Raw genomic sequence first — 16,486 nt, 5'->3', positions numbered from 1 at the left:
CACCGCTCGTGCGGAAATCCTGGATCTCCAAAGCCGTCTCGAGTCCAGGAAGAACGGGATATATAGCAACTAGAGCCGCCATTCTGCGTAGTAGTCTTGCCGAGCGGTGTTACGATAAAGATATATAAGGCACCAAAGAGGAAATGGTCTGGAGAATACGGAAATTAAGAAAACGATATGAGAATCCCGGCCGTATTTATGCTCTTGGCAAAGCAAACATGGCACCTGACCCACGAGCTAGCCTCAAAATGCGGCTCTGTGCACTATCACACTTGCTGACGTAGTTTCTAGCTCGCAGCTTAAAGTTACATTTTTTGTGATAACTTGTGCACTAGCGTGCGTTCATCCGCTTCCCCCGAGAACTCATGCATGTCCAATCACCACTTGGACGTGTGAGCCCGAATTTTTCATTCCGGGGCCGCTGCGCAATATCATTCGTTGAGGGCCAGAACCAGGGCTAGAAAATGGCAGCATACACGTAGTTTAGTGCGTCAAAGCCAATTTACTTGAAGAGGGGAACCCTGCCACTGATAGCCATTTACCGGGTCTGTGCATCTTGGCATAATATCATAAGAGCAAGGGCCTTCCAAGGGAGGAAAAGGACAAAGAGATGGGTTCCATTTTACGGTCAGGGGGTTCTTAGGCAAAACACCTAATTTTCGAGCAACATTGACCACAGCGGGGTACATAGCGCGCCTCCATTGAATGGAACTGTGTTGGTCCCGTATGGCCACACCGTGAAAGCACACGCACTATTCACTGGGCATTTTACCAGGATTCGGAGGAAACCTTGAGTATAAAATTTGAATCATTAACTCTCCCGTCTCTTCATTGCTTTTCAATTAAGTGATGGCCATCTTCAGTTTCTCTCGTGTGTCGCAGATATATCCTGATGTACCTTTAGTGTTTCCCTGCGTATTTTGCATTCGATTACCTATGGACAATGCAGTTTACATGTCCAATTTTTAATGACGACGTACTAGCTGCTTCAGATTTCCATTTTTCAAAATTCTTTTCACCTGCACAATGACAGCATTGAATGTTATAGTCTCATAATTTCCTCTACATATACGGCATACTTCAAATGTCCTAAGGTCCAACTGGTACAAATCCGCAAACCAATGCTCTCTAAATACCCGCGCACCGGAAGGTCCATATATTTTCACATTATGCATGGTTTGAAAAACCTGCAAGATATGCATTCTCGGATTATTCCCGTTGATGCCTGCGTTGTACATATTTCGATATCCGGTCCGCGGCCTGACCTTCCAAATGTGGCTTAGCCCGCGGAGCCCCGTGGCACGGCCGAAGTATATGAAGCGAACATTTCCACCCCGAAATAACATCCATACCACGTTCAAATCATTCAAGTCATTTCTTAATCAAGAGAAACATGCCCGAGGATCGAAAGGTGAGAAAGTTTTCCAGCGTCGTCATCAAATCCCATGCTAAGCAATCCCCAGGCAATCATCATTGGGGCCGGGCCCGCAGGCCTCGCGGCGGCTCTGCGTCTCCACCAACAAACAGACATAAAATGCACGGTGTACGAGCTGCGCCCCGAGCCCACGACGCTGGGTGGGGCCGTTGGAATCCTGCCTAACGGTCTGCGCCTGCTGCACCGACTGGGTGTTTACGACGCAGCCGTAGCCCGGGGATATAGCGGTCGCAATCTGACACTCCACTCGGTGCAAGGTCATGTCATTGGCTCAATGGATCACGTTGGCTGGGCGCGCGAGCGGACTGGATTTGGGTATCTGCGGATCAAGAGAGCGGCTTTGCAGGATGTCCTCCTCCAGGCAACGACTAAGGCGGGCATTCCTGTTCGCTTTGGAAAACGGTTGACCACGATCGACGATAGTGTTGATGGGGTCAAGGTTACTTTTTCTGATGGCTCGGTTGATTCTGCTGACCTCCTGATCGGCTGTGATGGCATTCACTCCAATGTTCGGCGCTCGTATATCGACCCGACGCAGACATCGGAGTACTCGGGCTTGTCCGGGATAATGTCGATTGTTCCGGCGGAGGTTGTCTCAGCTGAGGTCATGGATCAAATCTCGGGCCTTGAAGCTACCTTCACGGAGGAAGGGATGCTGGCCATGAACCCATGCACGGCGTCCAAAGACGAGTTATTCTGGTTCTTTACCAAGGAGGTCCCGCTCCCCGAGTCTGGTGATAGCCGTGATGGATGGGAAGTGCATGGAAAAGAAGAGGTGGAAGGTTTCAAGACCATGATACTCGGCGTCTTGAAAAATACAGAAGGTGAGTGGGGAAACGCGCTGAAAAAAGTCATCAGCAACACCTCTGTTGTCAAGTTCTACCCCATCTATCGCCTTCCCCTGGGCAAGGCATGGTCCAAAGGCCGGTGTGTCTTGGCTGGTGATGCGGCGCACGCGATGTCGCCGCATGCTGGACAGGGTGTTTCCATGGCACTCGAAGATGTGTTCCTGCTCTCTCGTCTACTCGAGGATCGCACACGCCCTCTGGGCGAGGTCTTTGAGAAATACGACGCCATTCGCAGACCTCGTGTAAATGAGATCTTCAAAATGGCTGCAGATAATGGTGAGATGAGGAAAAGGATTACCCCTTGGCGGCTTTGGTTCAGGGAGATTACGATAACATTGGGAATGAACATGTCGTGGGCCCTGGGACTGGACAAGAAGGGAATGAGACAAGGGCACTTGACTTACGACATTGACGAGGCGGAGCTGTGATGACTGGGTTGGTGTTTTGTACATTTTGTAATATCGTCATCTCGTTGGATTTGCATTTTTAGAGACTTGGTGATTTCAATCTCCCTTCAGTGTACGATTCCACGCACGTCTAAATTCAATGTAAACCGGGATATCTAATCGATGCCATTGCAAGATTCAGCACACGTTATTCAGCAAAGCAATAACCCGTCACAATGGGAAATTTGAAATTCATACACAAGGCGATGTGGGCCACTCGTGAGTCAAAGTCAGCAGATTTAAATGTTGAACATAATCTAGGGCGATCCATTCAGCTACACGTGTAGCCTTTGTAGTTTACTGGGATTCCCAGCACCAGTAACATATCTACTATACTATTTTGGAGGATGCTCCACTTAAAACAATTCCTTGGTCCCCTTCAAGTCCTATAGTTCAACGCGGGGTAGGTCTCAAACGTTCAATTAAGCCCCGTTATCAGTGCTATACTTGGTCCGTGCTTGGGATCATTCACTATCTATGCGAGGTTATCTTGGCGACGGGGAAGCTAAACGGCGATAAGGTTGTGGCTGGCCAATTGCTTTTTCTTGTATTTTCCCTCGCCCGTGGGGGTAGGGATCAGCAACGATGAGGCTGCTTCCAAGGTTGTATCCTAGCTCGCATGAGTGGAGTATGAAGGCCCATAAACAACATGATTGTTAAGTTGATTCAAGGTCTACGGTTTAAAAGTGAAGTGAAGGATGGATATTGGTAGTTATTGCATTAAATATCAGATAAAAGTAGAGATTCCCTTCCTCGACGGAATCAATCAAATTTCTAGAACAGAAGGGGGAATAAGCAACCGAAAGTATGCATAGGAGGAGAAAAGAAATATCCACAGTTGAAGCGAATGATGGGTATAATGCAAAGGACGGAACGAAGCCGTCCGTCCAAGCGAAGAGAAATGCGACTAAGCCGGGTATTCTGTTTCTTTCGCCTTCAGCCATGAAGGTCTTTTCATTTCCGTCCAGGTATCACGAACGCCGCTGAGAAATCAAGGAGTTGGAGGTTTCATGAATCATTATCCTCCGGAAGGTGATTATCGTTAAATGTTGAATAACTGAGAAATGACGGGAAGGGAATCTTTCTTTGGGTCGTGGGGATCGTAAAGTCATGTTGGAACGATGAATTTCAGACCAGCAAGAGGAAAGTCTATTGGCGCGATGAATCGACAGACGGGGCGCGCGAGGGCACGCGAGAGGCGGGTTCGGAGGCAGGAGGGGTGTGGTCGGTGACCAGGTCGTCGACTGTGAAGCGGACACGTCCGCGAGAGGAGGACGGGGCGGAGGAGTGAGTCGAGTCACTATCCAGACGCAGCGAGTCCAGTCGATCCAGCTCGTCGTACTCTGGCAGAGGCAGTGGGGAGCCCTGGTAGTCTTCAATGACGCTGTGGGAGTCGTCGTCGGGCCTAGTGTAACCGGGCGGGCTGGCGGGGACATCCTCGTAGACCGGGGGCATCTCCTCGTCCCAGCTGATGCCGAGACCGCCACGTTCCGTAACATGGAGGTTGAACTGCATACGGAGCACGCGGGCGGCACCAGTAGGAGTGATCAGGCGAGTATTGCGGTTGGGGCAGAACTCCTCAGCCACAATGAGCTCGATAACGAGGTTGTGCTTGACCTCGAGGCCACCGGGGGCCTCCATGTCGCACACCGGGTTGGTGGTCGGGTTGATGCTGGCTTCGAACTGCATGCCGATTTCTCCGCCCGCGGTGTCAAAGTCGGTCTTCCAGCCGGTCTTCTCTTCGTTGTGGCCGATTATGCGGGTCTCCTGGTGGAGGACCCCCTTGTTCTCGCCGCCGATCTTGTGACTGTGCTTCTGGCAGGCGGTCGAGACGATCTTCTGGTGCTCTTCGATGCGCCACATCATCTTGCGCAGACGCCAGCGGGTCTGGGTCTCGTCACCCTTGTCCACCACGCCGCTCAGGGTCATCTCCACGGGGAACTTGCCAATGGGGTGGACCACCGAGGGAAGCACGATACGGCCAGTCAGGTTGGTGGGAGGGAAGATGCGAATAGACGACTTGTCATTTCCGGGAAGCAGAGCGCGGCGGATGTTCAGAGGTAGTTTGATGCTGAATTCTTCGCCGGCAGTGCTCTGGGCGTGGGCGAGCAGGAAGTACTCAATCTTGCCCAGGGCACCATCACACGAGGCAGGCGAGTTGCCGGGGAAGAGATAGCTGAAGGGGAAGTCGTGATCTCCTTGATGGAGCTTGAGATTCTCGGTCAGGAAGTTCCAGCGAGCGAGCTCGTCGGTGCGAGTGGCGCAGTTGGCGCAGTGGTTGGAAACGGGCTTTTTGGTGCTCGTCTTGCACACAAGGCGCACGTCGAACTGGTTCAGGGTCACCTCGTTTGCTAATTCGGAGACGGCAATGCGCAAGCGGCCCGAGAACAAAGCACCGGTGGAGGTGGAGGGGTTGCCATAGCAGACCAGAGGAGGCGATTCCACCAGAACGTCGAGCTTGGCAGAAGGCGGAGACAGCTCTTCCTTGCTGAGGCGCTCCTTGGAGCGGCCGGCGCGAGCCAGGCTGCGGCGCTTTTCTTTGTCCTTGCTGTGGTCCCGGTGGGGGTGGATCAAGTGGTCCATGGAGAATGACAGGCGGCGCTCCGGGGAGCGGGCACGATCCGGAGTGCCATGCGCAGACTTCTTGCCCATGGTATGTGGAATCTCGTTGACGGATGTCGTGGAGGAGGAGTTGGAGTGAACTGGGGTGGAGGCGAGCGAGGAGTGCAGAGAGCCAGAGCCCCGAACAAAGTTGGGGATCAGACGGCCCGGCATCTTGTGGTGTGGTGGATCAGTGTGAGGCAGTGACAGCTGAGTGATGTAAGAGAGAGTCAAGAAGCAGTGCGGTGCTGGTATAATAAAGCAAAAGAACCAACGATCCGGACATACTATGAGGCTAAAGTTGGAGGGGTCAAAGAAACAGTCAGGAGCGACGTCCCTTATGAACCCCCCATTCATGTGGCACAAGCCAAAACGGGGCCCGAATCCGTGGAAAACTCCTAAAAACTAAGAAAATTTCTGTCGGATGGTGTCCACCCAGTCCCAAAGCAAGCCAGGTACGGCCCCGCCATTCGCTGTTCTAGACACGGGTACTAAAAAAAATGGAAAAAATGCTAAAATCGGGTGGAGCCTCGCGAGAGCGTCATGGTGGATCCGGACGGTACCGGTACAGATCACTTACACGGAAATACACCACCCCAAGGTCCTTGGATAATTATAGATCTTTGTTTTCTGGTGAGGCCGTCTGTCTCGGGATTGTCTCTCAGCTCTACGGAATGTCTCTCCGTCCGACTGTGTGTCTCGATTGCCTCTGGCATATCTCGATACCCGTGTTAGACCACGGCATTTCGGCACCGGCACGGGCCCCGAGAACCGACAGGATCTCGACCGGCCACACGTAGGGACGAATGGACACGAATGCTCTCGAAGGAACACGAATGGGGGCATGGATCGGGGATCGCCTGACGCAACACAGATGTGTTCCCCACATCCAAGGATTGAATGTGGGCATCATCTTGCGATCATACCATCGAGACCGTGCGCAACCCTGGGAAATGAGTCACGGTCGGCTACATCTCGGTCGGATGAGGGTGGATGAGGGTGCGATCTGCTCTCGTATGTTCGGCCTTCGCATGTGCGTGTTGGCGGGGTACAGCCGAGAATTTGTCGGCCTACAGTACGGAGTAACAAGGCAACTATCAGGTACGGAGTCATGTCCGGTCATGTGAGCCTCTTCCCCGGCCTGGTGTGCCGTTTAGCCTGCCGGAGGTGACTTGGCATGCTACGGTCGGCACTGTGATCGGACAAGGCTAGCCGCCAGAGAGCGCCGGAGTACGCCAGCGGGCGACAGTCCCGGCGTCCACAAAGAGAAGGCATCAGCTGCCACACGAGTCATCACGTGGCGCAAACAGCGGGACCCGATCGGGCTGTGTTTGGTACGGTACAGGGAGAATACAGCGGGTATACGGCAGAGTACAATACCGAAATCAGTTAGTGGCAGATCTTTTCTCTGCCGCTTTTCCGCTTCGGGCAACAAAAACGCGTGCAAAGACCCTGCGAGCTCCACTTCGAAAATTTTGCTCGCCGGCTTCGTTTGCAGCCCATTGTCCCGTTTTGGGTTAACCGACAAAGTCTCTCATGACCCCGCAAAAGCAGTGCGGGGCATAGCAGCCTCGCGATGAAGTGTTATCCCCCGGCCTGTGTAGACGGACACAAATCGTAGAAGATTCATATCCACCAAATGATTCTAGCCCCGGGAGCTGTCAAGATATGCTCCGTGCTCGTCCCAGATGCATCTAGCGAATCATCAAACCTCCTGCTCCTACTAATTACCTAACAGTTTCCGCTCATCGGGGGCACTAGGTACTTCGATCCAGGTACCTAAACCTACATGCAGCTGTCGCATCTCATCGCGTGGTCCATGCACTGCATTCCATCCCATCCCTGCAGCCATGCACCTATGCAGAACCCGTTTTGAAGAAACTCCCCGGCCTGCTGTCTTGGGCTCGTGCACCCCTTGACTCATCTACTCCGCGGAGCAACCATCAAGCATCCTGCGGTGAAGGTCCCCCCGATCACGCCATGATGGGAAACAGCCCCGGCTTGTCGTATGGAGTGCCGCCCGACCCCCGACCCTTTCGACGCGATCTGTCGATCCCCGTGGCCCCTCTCTAGTGTTTCACTGCCGCGTACAATAGCCGGTTATGGACGCAAAAGAGAGACCTACAGTAGCTGCAATTCCACTCAAACCCACGCTCCTAGAATGTACAGTAGAGACCGGAGGTTATACACTCGAGATCGGGCACCGCGGCCAATAGACGGCCGAGCGGCACGTCGGGCGGACTCTGACGAGCGTCCTGATTCGGGTCGATCTCGGAAAACGCCTCCGATCAGACCTGACTCATCTTCTCTATTTACTTGCTAGATTGGTCTCGCGTCATCTTCCCAGAACTGTGATCATCGAGCGCGCCATTCTACAATAGTGGAGTCTAATTAATTTCTCAAATCACGCCTTCACTCACACGGCTCATCACCTGCTGAAAATTCGCGGAAACCGCCCGAGTCCCCCCTCGGAGGTGAGCAGAAATTTTCCGTGCTACGCCGGGTAAACCCACCCTCAAAGTTTATACTCGGGCCGGGGCAACGTGATGCTTAAAATCAATGCCACTGGGGCCCGGCTCTGCCACACTCGTCCCTAGTTCATCCTGTAAAAAGAGCTGACCGCTACGAAAGTGGGCTGTCCACCCGCGATGAGGCCGCCCCGACCATTGAGCAGCGCCGCCAAGCTCCGCTCGGCGATTTCGTTTTTTCACTTGTCCGTCGGGAAACCTCAAGGGCTTCGTGATGGTTTCAAGACCCCGGGCCGGTTGGAGTCTGGTCGGTTTACCGTGTGGAGTTGCGCTGTATTTGATTCGGGATCATCATCGTAGGCGGGTATGTACTGGATTCTAGACTTCCGTCTTGCGTAGCTCTTAGGTCATTCGTGTACTTTAGTATTTCCTGTAGGTAATCGATGGATTTCACCTCTCCAAGTCGCTGCTCATACGGTTGACTTGTAAAGGGTAATCGGCAGAGTTTCAATTGCTTCGTTAACTGGATTCTCCACTTGACTGTCGCGTCGCGCCGGACGGTGTTCCATACAACTCTGGCGATTCGACCGATTTGGAAGGTACTTCCGAATGCAGCAAATATGAGCTCGACATTGGTGGTGTCCTCGGACGGCCTACCTTGACCTACCGAAAATGGTTTCTGAGCCTAATGCGGTCACACAAGTGTAGTCAATCCATTGAGTGCCTTGATAGTTGGGAGATACTCCCAAGGTACCCCAAGCAGAGGACCACCGGGCAATGAGATCTTTGTTTTCCGTTGCAAAAAAAACACTCCGCCCATACAATCTAGTTTCCAGGCCATCTAGTTGAGTATTGATAAGTCTACACCTTTAAGCTGTTCTTCAAGCCAGCATCCTAGCGACCTATCAGGCTCTTTTCAAAGGTCATGGGTCTGTCGATATGAAAACAAATTGACATCACATCATTCTAGATACAGATACAATCAGAAAGGAAAAAGTATGACATTATTAACTTTTAAACAATAGCAGAGATAGCCAACATCTTGGAACTAAGTCAAAGCAAAGTCGCAATGCTTGAACCCCCTGGCACGTGACTCCGGGGGATCGCCCGGCACATAATCTCAAATCCGAGCTTCCCCTTTTCCGGAGGAGCTTCCTGCCACCGTGTCTTTTTTCTATGATCTTCAGATAGTCACGGTCATGGGTCTGGTGTCTGTTTAACTAACATCCAGCTTCTAGTCCCCTGTTCCTGGCCCTTCCGACCCCGGCGCGTCCACCCAAAGCCGAAGTGGGATGACCGCGCATTCCCCACCGTGCCATGTCTTGACTTTCTGCACGATCTGATCCACAATTGACGCCTGTAGAGCCTACCCAAACGCTATTGTCGAAAGATAGCTTCCGCGTGAACTTGAGCTGGAGACTAGAGGAGCTCCAGCATTGAACTCGAACGGCATTGACAAGCCTTATCTCGATTTCGAACATCCACCATGCTTTCCAATTTGACTGCCCTTGTGGTAGCCATTGGCGCAGTAATCGCCTTCTGGACCATCTCCTCGACCTCCAACTCACCTTTTACCGGTTCTTTCCCTCGACTCGTCAACAAACGCATCTGTCTACTCATCGCCCACCCGGATGACGAGGCCATGTTCTTTGCACCGACGGTGCTTGCGCTCACCCGACCGGAGCTAGGAAACCACCTGAAGATCCTCTGTTTCAGTACCGGTACGTCGCAATTGAACCCGAGGAAGGTGTTTTGGTCGACGGCATTGATCTCAATCGAAAACCAATGTCTTTCGCAAGCACCACCGAAACTCCGAAACAAAAGCTAACAATACAACCCTCCTCCCCAGGCGATGCAGACGGCCTCGGCGAAACCCGCAAAAAAGAACTCCAAAAAAGCGCCCTACAACTCGGCGTTCGCGACGAAGCTGACGTCTTCGTCGTCGACGACCCAGCCCGCTTCCCAGACGGCATGAAAGAGTACTGGAAAGAAGAAGAAATCACCTCCCTCCTCGCCTCTGCCTTCGCACCCGACCTCGCCGCAAGCCTGAAAGGCAAGAAAGCCGACCCCAAAAAAGCCCCTACAGCCACCATCGACGTCATCCTCACCTTCGACAAGCACGGCGTCAGCAACCACCCCAACCACCGCTCCCTATACCACGGTGCCGTGCATTTCCTGCGCACGCTGATGAAAGATAAAGCCGGGTTCGCGAGCCCCGTTACCCTGTATACACTGACTTCGCTTCCGATTTGGCGCAAGTATGTGGGTGTTCTTGATGCGCCGCTTTCCATGCTGCAGGGTGCTTGGGGTAATGTTTGGACTGGGTTGACTGGGACGAAAAAGAAGAAGGCCGACGATGGTCCGGTGCGCTTGCTTTTCGTGAGTTCGATTGGGGAGTGGATAACTGCTCAGTCGGCTATGGTGAAAGGCCATCAGAGTCAAATGGTTTGGTTCCGTTGGGGGTGGATTACTATCGGTCGGTATATGACTGTTAATGACCTGAAGCGGGAGAAGGTCTAGGCCACTTTTGCGGTCTGGCCGAGCCGGTGGTATCATTTGGATATGAATGATCCATTGTATTGGACCATAATGTTTCCATGTCTTTCCATGTATATGACTTGACAGATGACACCTACAGTGTAGCTCATGTGTACACAATTCTTACAAGATCTTTTTTTTTCAGCAATAAAGTGAACATACTTTGCATCTACTCCAATTTTGATTTGGACCATGTCATACAGTTTTCATTACACGCTTCGAAGTATGTGTATCTCAAACAGATGCAAATGCCCTCAGACAAACAAAGAAGGTGCAAATCAACATCGATATCAGGGGTATCATATGAACCGACAAAACAGTAATGCTTAACCGCTTGCAGCTCGCATGATTTCAAATCCAGGACTTGTCATCCAAGAGGAAGATTCCCCGCTCGTTAGACTTCAGCAACCCCAATGCAGCAAGCCTTCCAAAAAATCCCCCATGAGGATTACTCGCCGTAGACTGCGGATGCTCCTCAGGATACTCGACCCAATTACCGCGCAACTTCTCCAGCATGTCCAAAAACTCGGGTGAATTAGGCCGCTGGAAATTGAAAAGCCGATCCAGTGGCGCGAGCTTCGTATCCAGCCACGGATACCGATTCAACAGGTCATTCCATTTCCCGTCCTGGGTCCAGGCGACGTGCTCAATGGGGTGGAACAACGTTTGATGATCATTCATTCGTCGGACGGGGATATGCAAGTCGCCACACCAGTGCCGGTCTTTGAACCCCGTGCGCCCTTGCATATCCACGGACCCGGTGTTTTCGTCGTAGAAGATGCGTTTCCGGGCCGGAAGGAAGTCACACCACTCTTCTAGCATCCTAGGGCGTTCTTGATAGAACCAGTCCTTGTCGGGTGTGTCTTTCCAGTGGGGGACTCGGACGGTTACCCATAATGCGCGCCGGAGGAGGTATACTTGTTGGTAGACTTCTAGACGGAGGATGTCATAGGATTGGATTGCTTCGGCGAGGATGGGTGATTGGAAGAGCGACGGGTCACAAGGAGATCCCTGTCGCATCTGTTTCTGGCTGGTTTCGAGAAGTGGCACTAGACATCTGAGTACGAGGGCGCGTGCTTTCTCCTCCTTTTGTCGGGTTTCGCTCAGGAATTTGTATGCTTCATCTAGGTGGGTCTTGCAGTCTTCCAAAGAGCCCATGTCGATGCCGATGTTAATCATGAAGCGCCGCATTTGTACAGTTGGCTGGACGTTGAAAGGCTCGGAAGTCATTGTTTCGAATATTGATTGTACCAGCTGCATCGAAACCGGTCCCACGGCATTGGCCTGTTGTTCGTCCTCGGTCTGCGTGGTTCTGATTCTGCACTGCACGTACGCCCGTTCGAATAATTCGTGCCAGATTCGATGCGGAATTGGGATATTGTAAGAGGCGGAGATGAACTCGATGGTCCGGACAGCGCCAGGAATATCATTGTTGGTACCGAAACCATGGGCAATCGCAAAGAGCAGATTCTCGGTTGGATAAAGCGCAGACCATGGCTCATACGGCGTCGGCGCCGGTATTTTTGAGTTATCTGGCTCTTGTTTGAGAACATCCACTTGGATATTCCAGACAGTCGACAAAACGTGCCTAATGCCCGGGCCATGACCAACGCGAGCAGATGCAAGCATGACGTTGATGTAGCTGCGTTCATCGGCGGGATGCCCGTTATCGAGCATTTCGCGAAACAGATTCATCACCGTTTTTCGCACACTCTGTTGGCCGGTACCATACCCTTGCCAACCAATATTGCGATCCGTCACCTGGCGCCGCTTGTAGTAGCTACGAGGAAGAGCTCGCAGCCGATATGCTTCTTGGCCAGTATAACAGTGGTCCCAGACGAGCGCTTCCATGTAATGGTTGTAGCATCGCCCGTCTGGAATGACACCACTGTCCTTCATGGATCTCCAAATATCATTTGCAAGCGGCCCATTCCCCATGGACCGCGCGCAGTCCAAGAGGTGTGTGAATTCCGCGAGGTCTAAGGAGTAGCCTCCGGATGTTCGATAGCTGGTAATCGTGAGGAGATTTTTAACAAAACCATCAAAGACCTCTTCTATCCGCTTCACACCGTTTAATAGAGTGGACCAGGAGTGTAGGGGATGGTGGAGATTGCGGAAAGGCTCCACAAAATAGGTGGGGGACAGTCGGTGGAGAGCCTCGAGGAAAATGTTCTGGTGTAAGGAACCGACCAGACCCGCCGACCGTGGGTCAGTCATTGCTGTCATCACTTGGTCTGGCTGGCCATCTTGAAGCACTTGGAAGAACTTGTTTGCGTATTCTGCTTCCGCCTCCGGTGAATCCCAGGTTGGACGGACCGCGGCGTGTTGATGGCGTTCTGTCTCAATCCACTCCGGACGTGTCGCGTTGGCGCTGGAATGTCTGCCTGTTGTAGTAAACTCGTGGAAAGAGTTGCGTCGTTGAGGCTGACACCTCTTGCGGGGCTGAGGGCCACCTAATTGACGGATGTGTGATCGAGTAGAGGATGAGATTTGTCTGTGACCGGTAAGACCGGGAACCAGGAGGTTCTGGTGGTTGTAGAAGCATTGCTCCGGCCCGGCCGGTCGCGAATGAAACCAGTGAGAGGAGAACGTCTCACCAGCAAGAGAGATTCTCCGCATGATGGAGGGAGGGAACAAGAGTGAAACGGAAAGATGCGAAGAGGAAAATGGACAGGGGCAGATGAGGGGAGGGGGTGCATCGACCCCTGCCGTACTAGGTACTTCGGGCTGCATTGTTTCGTGAGGGGCCGCTCGGCGACGGTCAGACCTTCCCCAGGGTAGCAGTGACTTGCAGAAGTCCAGGTTACTGGGGACTAGATTCTGGATGCTTTTCTAATATTTTAATTTGATATTGTGATAGCTCTCTTGGATGGTCTCCGTCCAGTACTCCGTTTGAGTAGATTTACACGTCGTAGAGTATACATCTGACAAGTGGAGGTGCGGGTAACCCCATCTTTTGATCCATCGTGACCCCCAGTTTCGACACCTTCTTCCTCAGGCAGAAACTGGGGTATCGGTGCTGACTCATCTTCTATGCGCTAGACCCAATCGAGCAACCGTCAGAGCTCGCGCTGATTTCGTTCCGCCCGCGTCTGCTGTGACCGAATCGACATCGTGATTCCATACCTCCACTATTCAAGATGGCCGATACCGAGGATGCAGGCGCATCCGTCTCAGAGCCTTTGGATCTCGTGCGCCTCTCACTCGACGAGATTGTTTTCGTGAAGCTGCGCGGCGACCGTGAACTCAAGGGCCGCCTCCACGTGAGCCCATCCTGTCATGCAATTGCTTGACCAGCCCGCTGACTGTGACGACTCCCTAGGCATATGATAGCCACTGCAACCTTGTCCTCGGTGATGTGGAAGAGACCATCTACGTGGTAGAGGAGGATGAGAATGAGGAGGAGACCACAAGGGTAAGGGTTTCCAGGCGTTTTCAGCGTCGGTACGCTAACCAGGGATGTGTGCGAACAGACAATTAAGAAGCAGGAAGAGATGCTTTTTGTGCGAGGTTAGTCATGACTCAGTCAGCTCCACGGGATTTGAACATGTTCTCTGATGCTTCCCAGGCGATTCCGTCGTTTTGATCTCCCCCCAGGCCTAATCGGCCCACGAATTGATAGAGGAACCGGCGTCTGGCGAGCAGCTACAGTTGGGGAGGCAAAATACGATACCATCCAAATACCAGTCGCATAGATATGAGACCATGAAATGGCGATGAACCAAGGCTTTTGTCCCGTAGCCCCTCCATACCAGAGCCACCAGGCTGATATCCTGGGACCCCACTGTTAGTCACAGTTCTTCCGGCTATTTCTAGAGCGAGATAGTCGTGGCGCAGCATGATCGGGGCAGATGGTCGCGGATGAGCGCAGCGTAGTTATGACTCAAGCGAGTGACTCGACCTCGAGCTAAGGTTATCGATAAAGCTGCCCCGGTCTGCTCTTCTTGTACTTCCTCAGACCAAATTCCAACTTCTCTTTTTCACATCAATCCCTGTCTTTCTATCGTACTGACAGAGTAAAGACATGATCACTCGAATATAGGTTTGAATTGCGCCGCAGCTTAGGCGATCCAATCTACCTCCATCCGTAACGTCACTACCCCCAAGAACGCGATTCACCGCACCTCTCGAACCTCCCACCTCACCGAAACATGCCGAACACCACAAGATTAAACGCAGAAGAGAGGAAACGAGGCGAGATCGTATGTTTTCATTGCGCGGGATGTCTTCCCTCACTCACCTGTCCCCCAGGCTCTCAGCGAGTTCGCCGAGTACGCGGATAAGCAGCAGGCCCAGCGCCCCGCCTACGCCGCGCCCCGCGATAGCGGGTACTCTGCCGGCACTGCTGAAGTGTCGCGGGATGTCGAGGATCACGCAGAGCTCGAAATACTCGACTCGCTCGGCCTGTCCGATACCCCGCGCACGGTCAAGTTAAAGGACCTCCTGCTCGGTACGGGAGATGCCTCCGAGGACGGCCTAAAGGAGCTGGGTGAAACAATACAACTACGAATTGATGAAGGCCACGGAGAGACTCTATTCGATCTTGGACTCGAGGATGGTGGAGACTCAATGGGCTTCGACATTCCCCAATGGGAAACAGCACTCAAGCGGCTGACCGAGGCGGCTGAGAGCCTTCCGGCACATTGCCGTATCCTTATGACCTACAATGTGGGCGGCGAGAAAGAGTCACCGGTGACAAATGATCGAATAGCTGGCGCCTGGGGTAAAATCCTGATCCGCCAAGATGCTGCCAATGTGGAGGAAGTTGGGGAGGTCCGCATTGCAGTCGTGGGCAACGTCGACGCGGGGAAGAGTACCATGCTCGGAGTCCTGGTAAAAGGCGGACTTGATGATGGCCGTGGTCGTGCCAGAGTCAACCTATTCCGCCACAAGCACGAGATCGAGAGCGGCCGTACCAGCTCCGTGGGCATGGAAATCATGGGCTTCGACAGCCACGGCGAGATCGTCACCAATGCCCAAGGACGGAAACTCTCCTGGGAGGAGATTGGGAAACGCTCAGCGAAAGTGATTTCCTTCTCCGATCTGGCAGGCCATGAGCGCTACCTGCGCACCACCGTCTTCGGTATGCTGAGCAGCAGCCCTAACTACTGCCTACTGATGGTGGCTGCCAACAATGGGCTGATTGGTATGAGCCGTGAGCATCTGGGAATTGCCTTGGCTCTGAATGTGCCAGTCATGGTGATTGTCACCAAGATCGACATATGTCCGCCTCAGATTCTCCAGGAGACCCTGTCCCAGCTGGCCAAGATTCTCAAGTCGCCTGGTGCGCGGAAGATTCCTATCTTCGTAAAGGACATGGAGGAAACTATCAACACCGCCACCCAGTTCGTCAGCCAGCGGATATGTCCCATTTTCCAGGTGTCCAACGTCACCGGCGAGAACCTGGAGCTCGTCCGGACATTTTTGAATATTCTGCCCCACCGCGGACATTACGATCAGGACGGGCCTTTTGAATTCCTTATCAACGACACCTTCTCCGTCCCGCACGTGGGCACGGTAGTATCGGGCGTGGTCAAGTCGGGCGTCATTCACGCAGGCGACTCGGTAGTCGTTGGCCCCGACTCCCTGGGACAATTCACGACTACGACCATCAAATCTATCGAGAGGAAACGAATCCAGGTGAATGCCTGCTCCGCGGGACAGTCTGGGTCCTTTGCACTGAAGCGTGTGCGTCGCAAAGAAGTGCGCAAGGGCATGGTTGTCCTGAGGAAGATGGATACTCCTCCCAAGGTGTACCGGGAATTTGTCGCAGAAGGTAAGTCTCATTTCTATATACAGGGATAAACGTTGTTGACATGGATTCAGTCTTGATTCTGTCGCATGCAACCACAATCAAGCCTAGATATCAGGCCATGCTCCACGTGGGGGCCGTCAGCCAAACCTGTGCGGTCATCGACATAGACCGCCCATTCATTCGAACCGGCGATCGGGCCCTTGTAGCCTTCCGGTTCATCCAACGCCCCGAGTTCCTGGCACCGGGCGACCGAGTACTCTTCCGTGAGGGCAAGACAAAGGGACTTGGAATCGTGAAAAGCATTGGCTACGACCCCGCACACCCCCTGAGCAATGCCACACAAGCCGACACGACGAGATAAACCTGGTTGTTTCTATTTATTACACTTTCTACTT

The 16,486-nt window shown here is 52.9% G+C and overlaps 6 protein-coding genes across 6 annotated transcripts; 4 read left to right on the top strand and 2 right to left on the bottom strand.

The window, feature by feature from the left end:
- Positions 1–1,445: 1,445 nt before the first annotated feature.
- N7498_000872 (FAD-dependent oxidoreductase) lies at positions 1,446–2,711 on the top strand (the record flags this gene model as incomplete). The annotated part of the gene is made up of 1 exon (XM_058447935.1): positions 1,446–2,711. One exon carries the CDS (start codon positions 1,446–1,448, stop codon positions 2,709–2,711), a length of 1,266 nt encoding a protein of 421 aa, XP_058313346.1.
- Positions 2,712–3,878: 1,167 nt separating this feature from the next.
- Positions 3,879–5,504, bottom strand: N7498_000871 (alpha-arrestin; the record flags this gene model as incomplete). Its single annotated transcript, XM_058447934.1, has 1 exon — positions 3,879–5,504. The coding sequence occupies one exon, from the start codon at positions 5,502–5,504 to the stop codon at positions 3,879–3,881; it is 1,626 nt and encodes a 541-aa protein (XP_058313345.1).
- A 3,780-nt stretch (positions 5,505–9,284) lies between these two features.
- N7498_000870 (PIG-L family deacetylase) lies at positions 9,285–10,318 on the top strand (the record flags this gene model as incomplete). Its single annotated transcript, XM_058447933.1, has 2 exons — positions 9,285–9,519; positions 9,648–10,318. The coding sequence occupies 2 exons, from the start codon at positions 9,285–9,287 to the stop codon at positions 10,316–10,318; spliced, it is 906 nt and encodes a 301-aa protein (XP_058313344.1).
- Positions 10,319–10,687: 369 nt separating this feature from the next.
- N7498_000869 (uncharacterized protein) lies at positions 10,688–12,955 on the bottom strand (the record flags this gene model as incomplete). The annotated part of the gene is made up of 1 exon (XM_058447932.1): positions 10,688–12,955. The coding sequence occupies one exon, from the start codon at positions 12,953–12,955 to the stop codon at positions 10,688–10,690; it is 2,268 nt and encodes a 755-aa protein (XP_058313343.1).
- Positions 12,956–13,476: 521 nt separating this feature from the next.
- Positions 13,477–13,939, top strand: N7498_000868 (U4/U6-U5 snRNP complex subunit LSM3; the record flags this gene model as incomplete). Its single annotated transcript, XM_058447931.1, has 4 exons — positions 13,477–13,599; positions 13,659–13,751; positions 13,810–13,846; positions 13,905–13,939. The coding sequence occupies 4 exons, from the start codon at positions 13,477–13,479 to the stop codon at positions 13,937–13,939; spliced, it is 288 nt and encodes a 95-aa protein (XP_058313342.1).
- Positions 13,940–14,487: 548 nt separating this feature from the next.
- On the top strand, positions 14,488–16,452 carry N7498_000867 (putative GTP binding protein (GTPBP1); the record flags this gene model as incomplete). The annotated part of the gene is made up of 3 exons (XM_058447930.1): positions 14,488–14,538; positions 14,588–16,112; positions 16,163–16,452. 3 exons carry the CDS (start codon positions 14,488–14,490, stop codon positions 16,450–16,452), a joined length of 1,866 nt encoding a protein of 621 aa, XP_058313341.1.
- Between the last annotated feature and the right edge of the window lie 34 nt (positions 16,453–16,486).

The sequence above is a fragment of the Penicillium cinerascens genome, assembly GCF_028974065.1.
Source record: "Penicillium cinerascens strain IBT 15544 chromosome Unknown contig_16_segment0_segment0, whole genome shotgun sequence".
Lineage (NCBI taxonomy): Eukaryota > Fungi > Ascomycota > Eurotiomycetes > Eurotiales > Aspergillaceae > Penicillium > Penicillium cinerascens.
The sequence above is the reverse complement of the archived record's forward strand: the minus strand, read 5'-3'. Positions and strand labels throughout refer to the sequence as shown.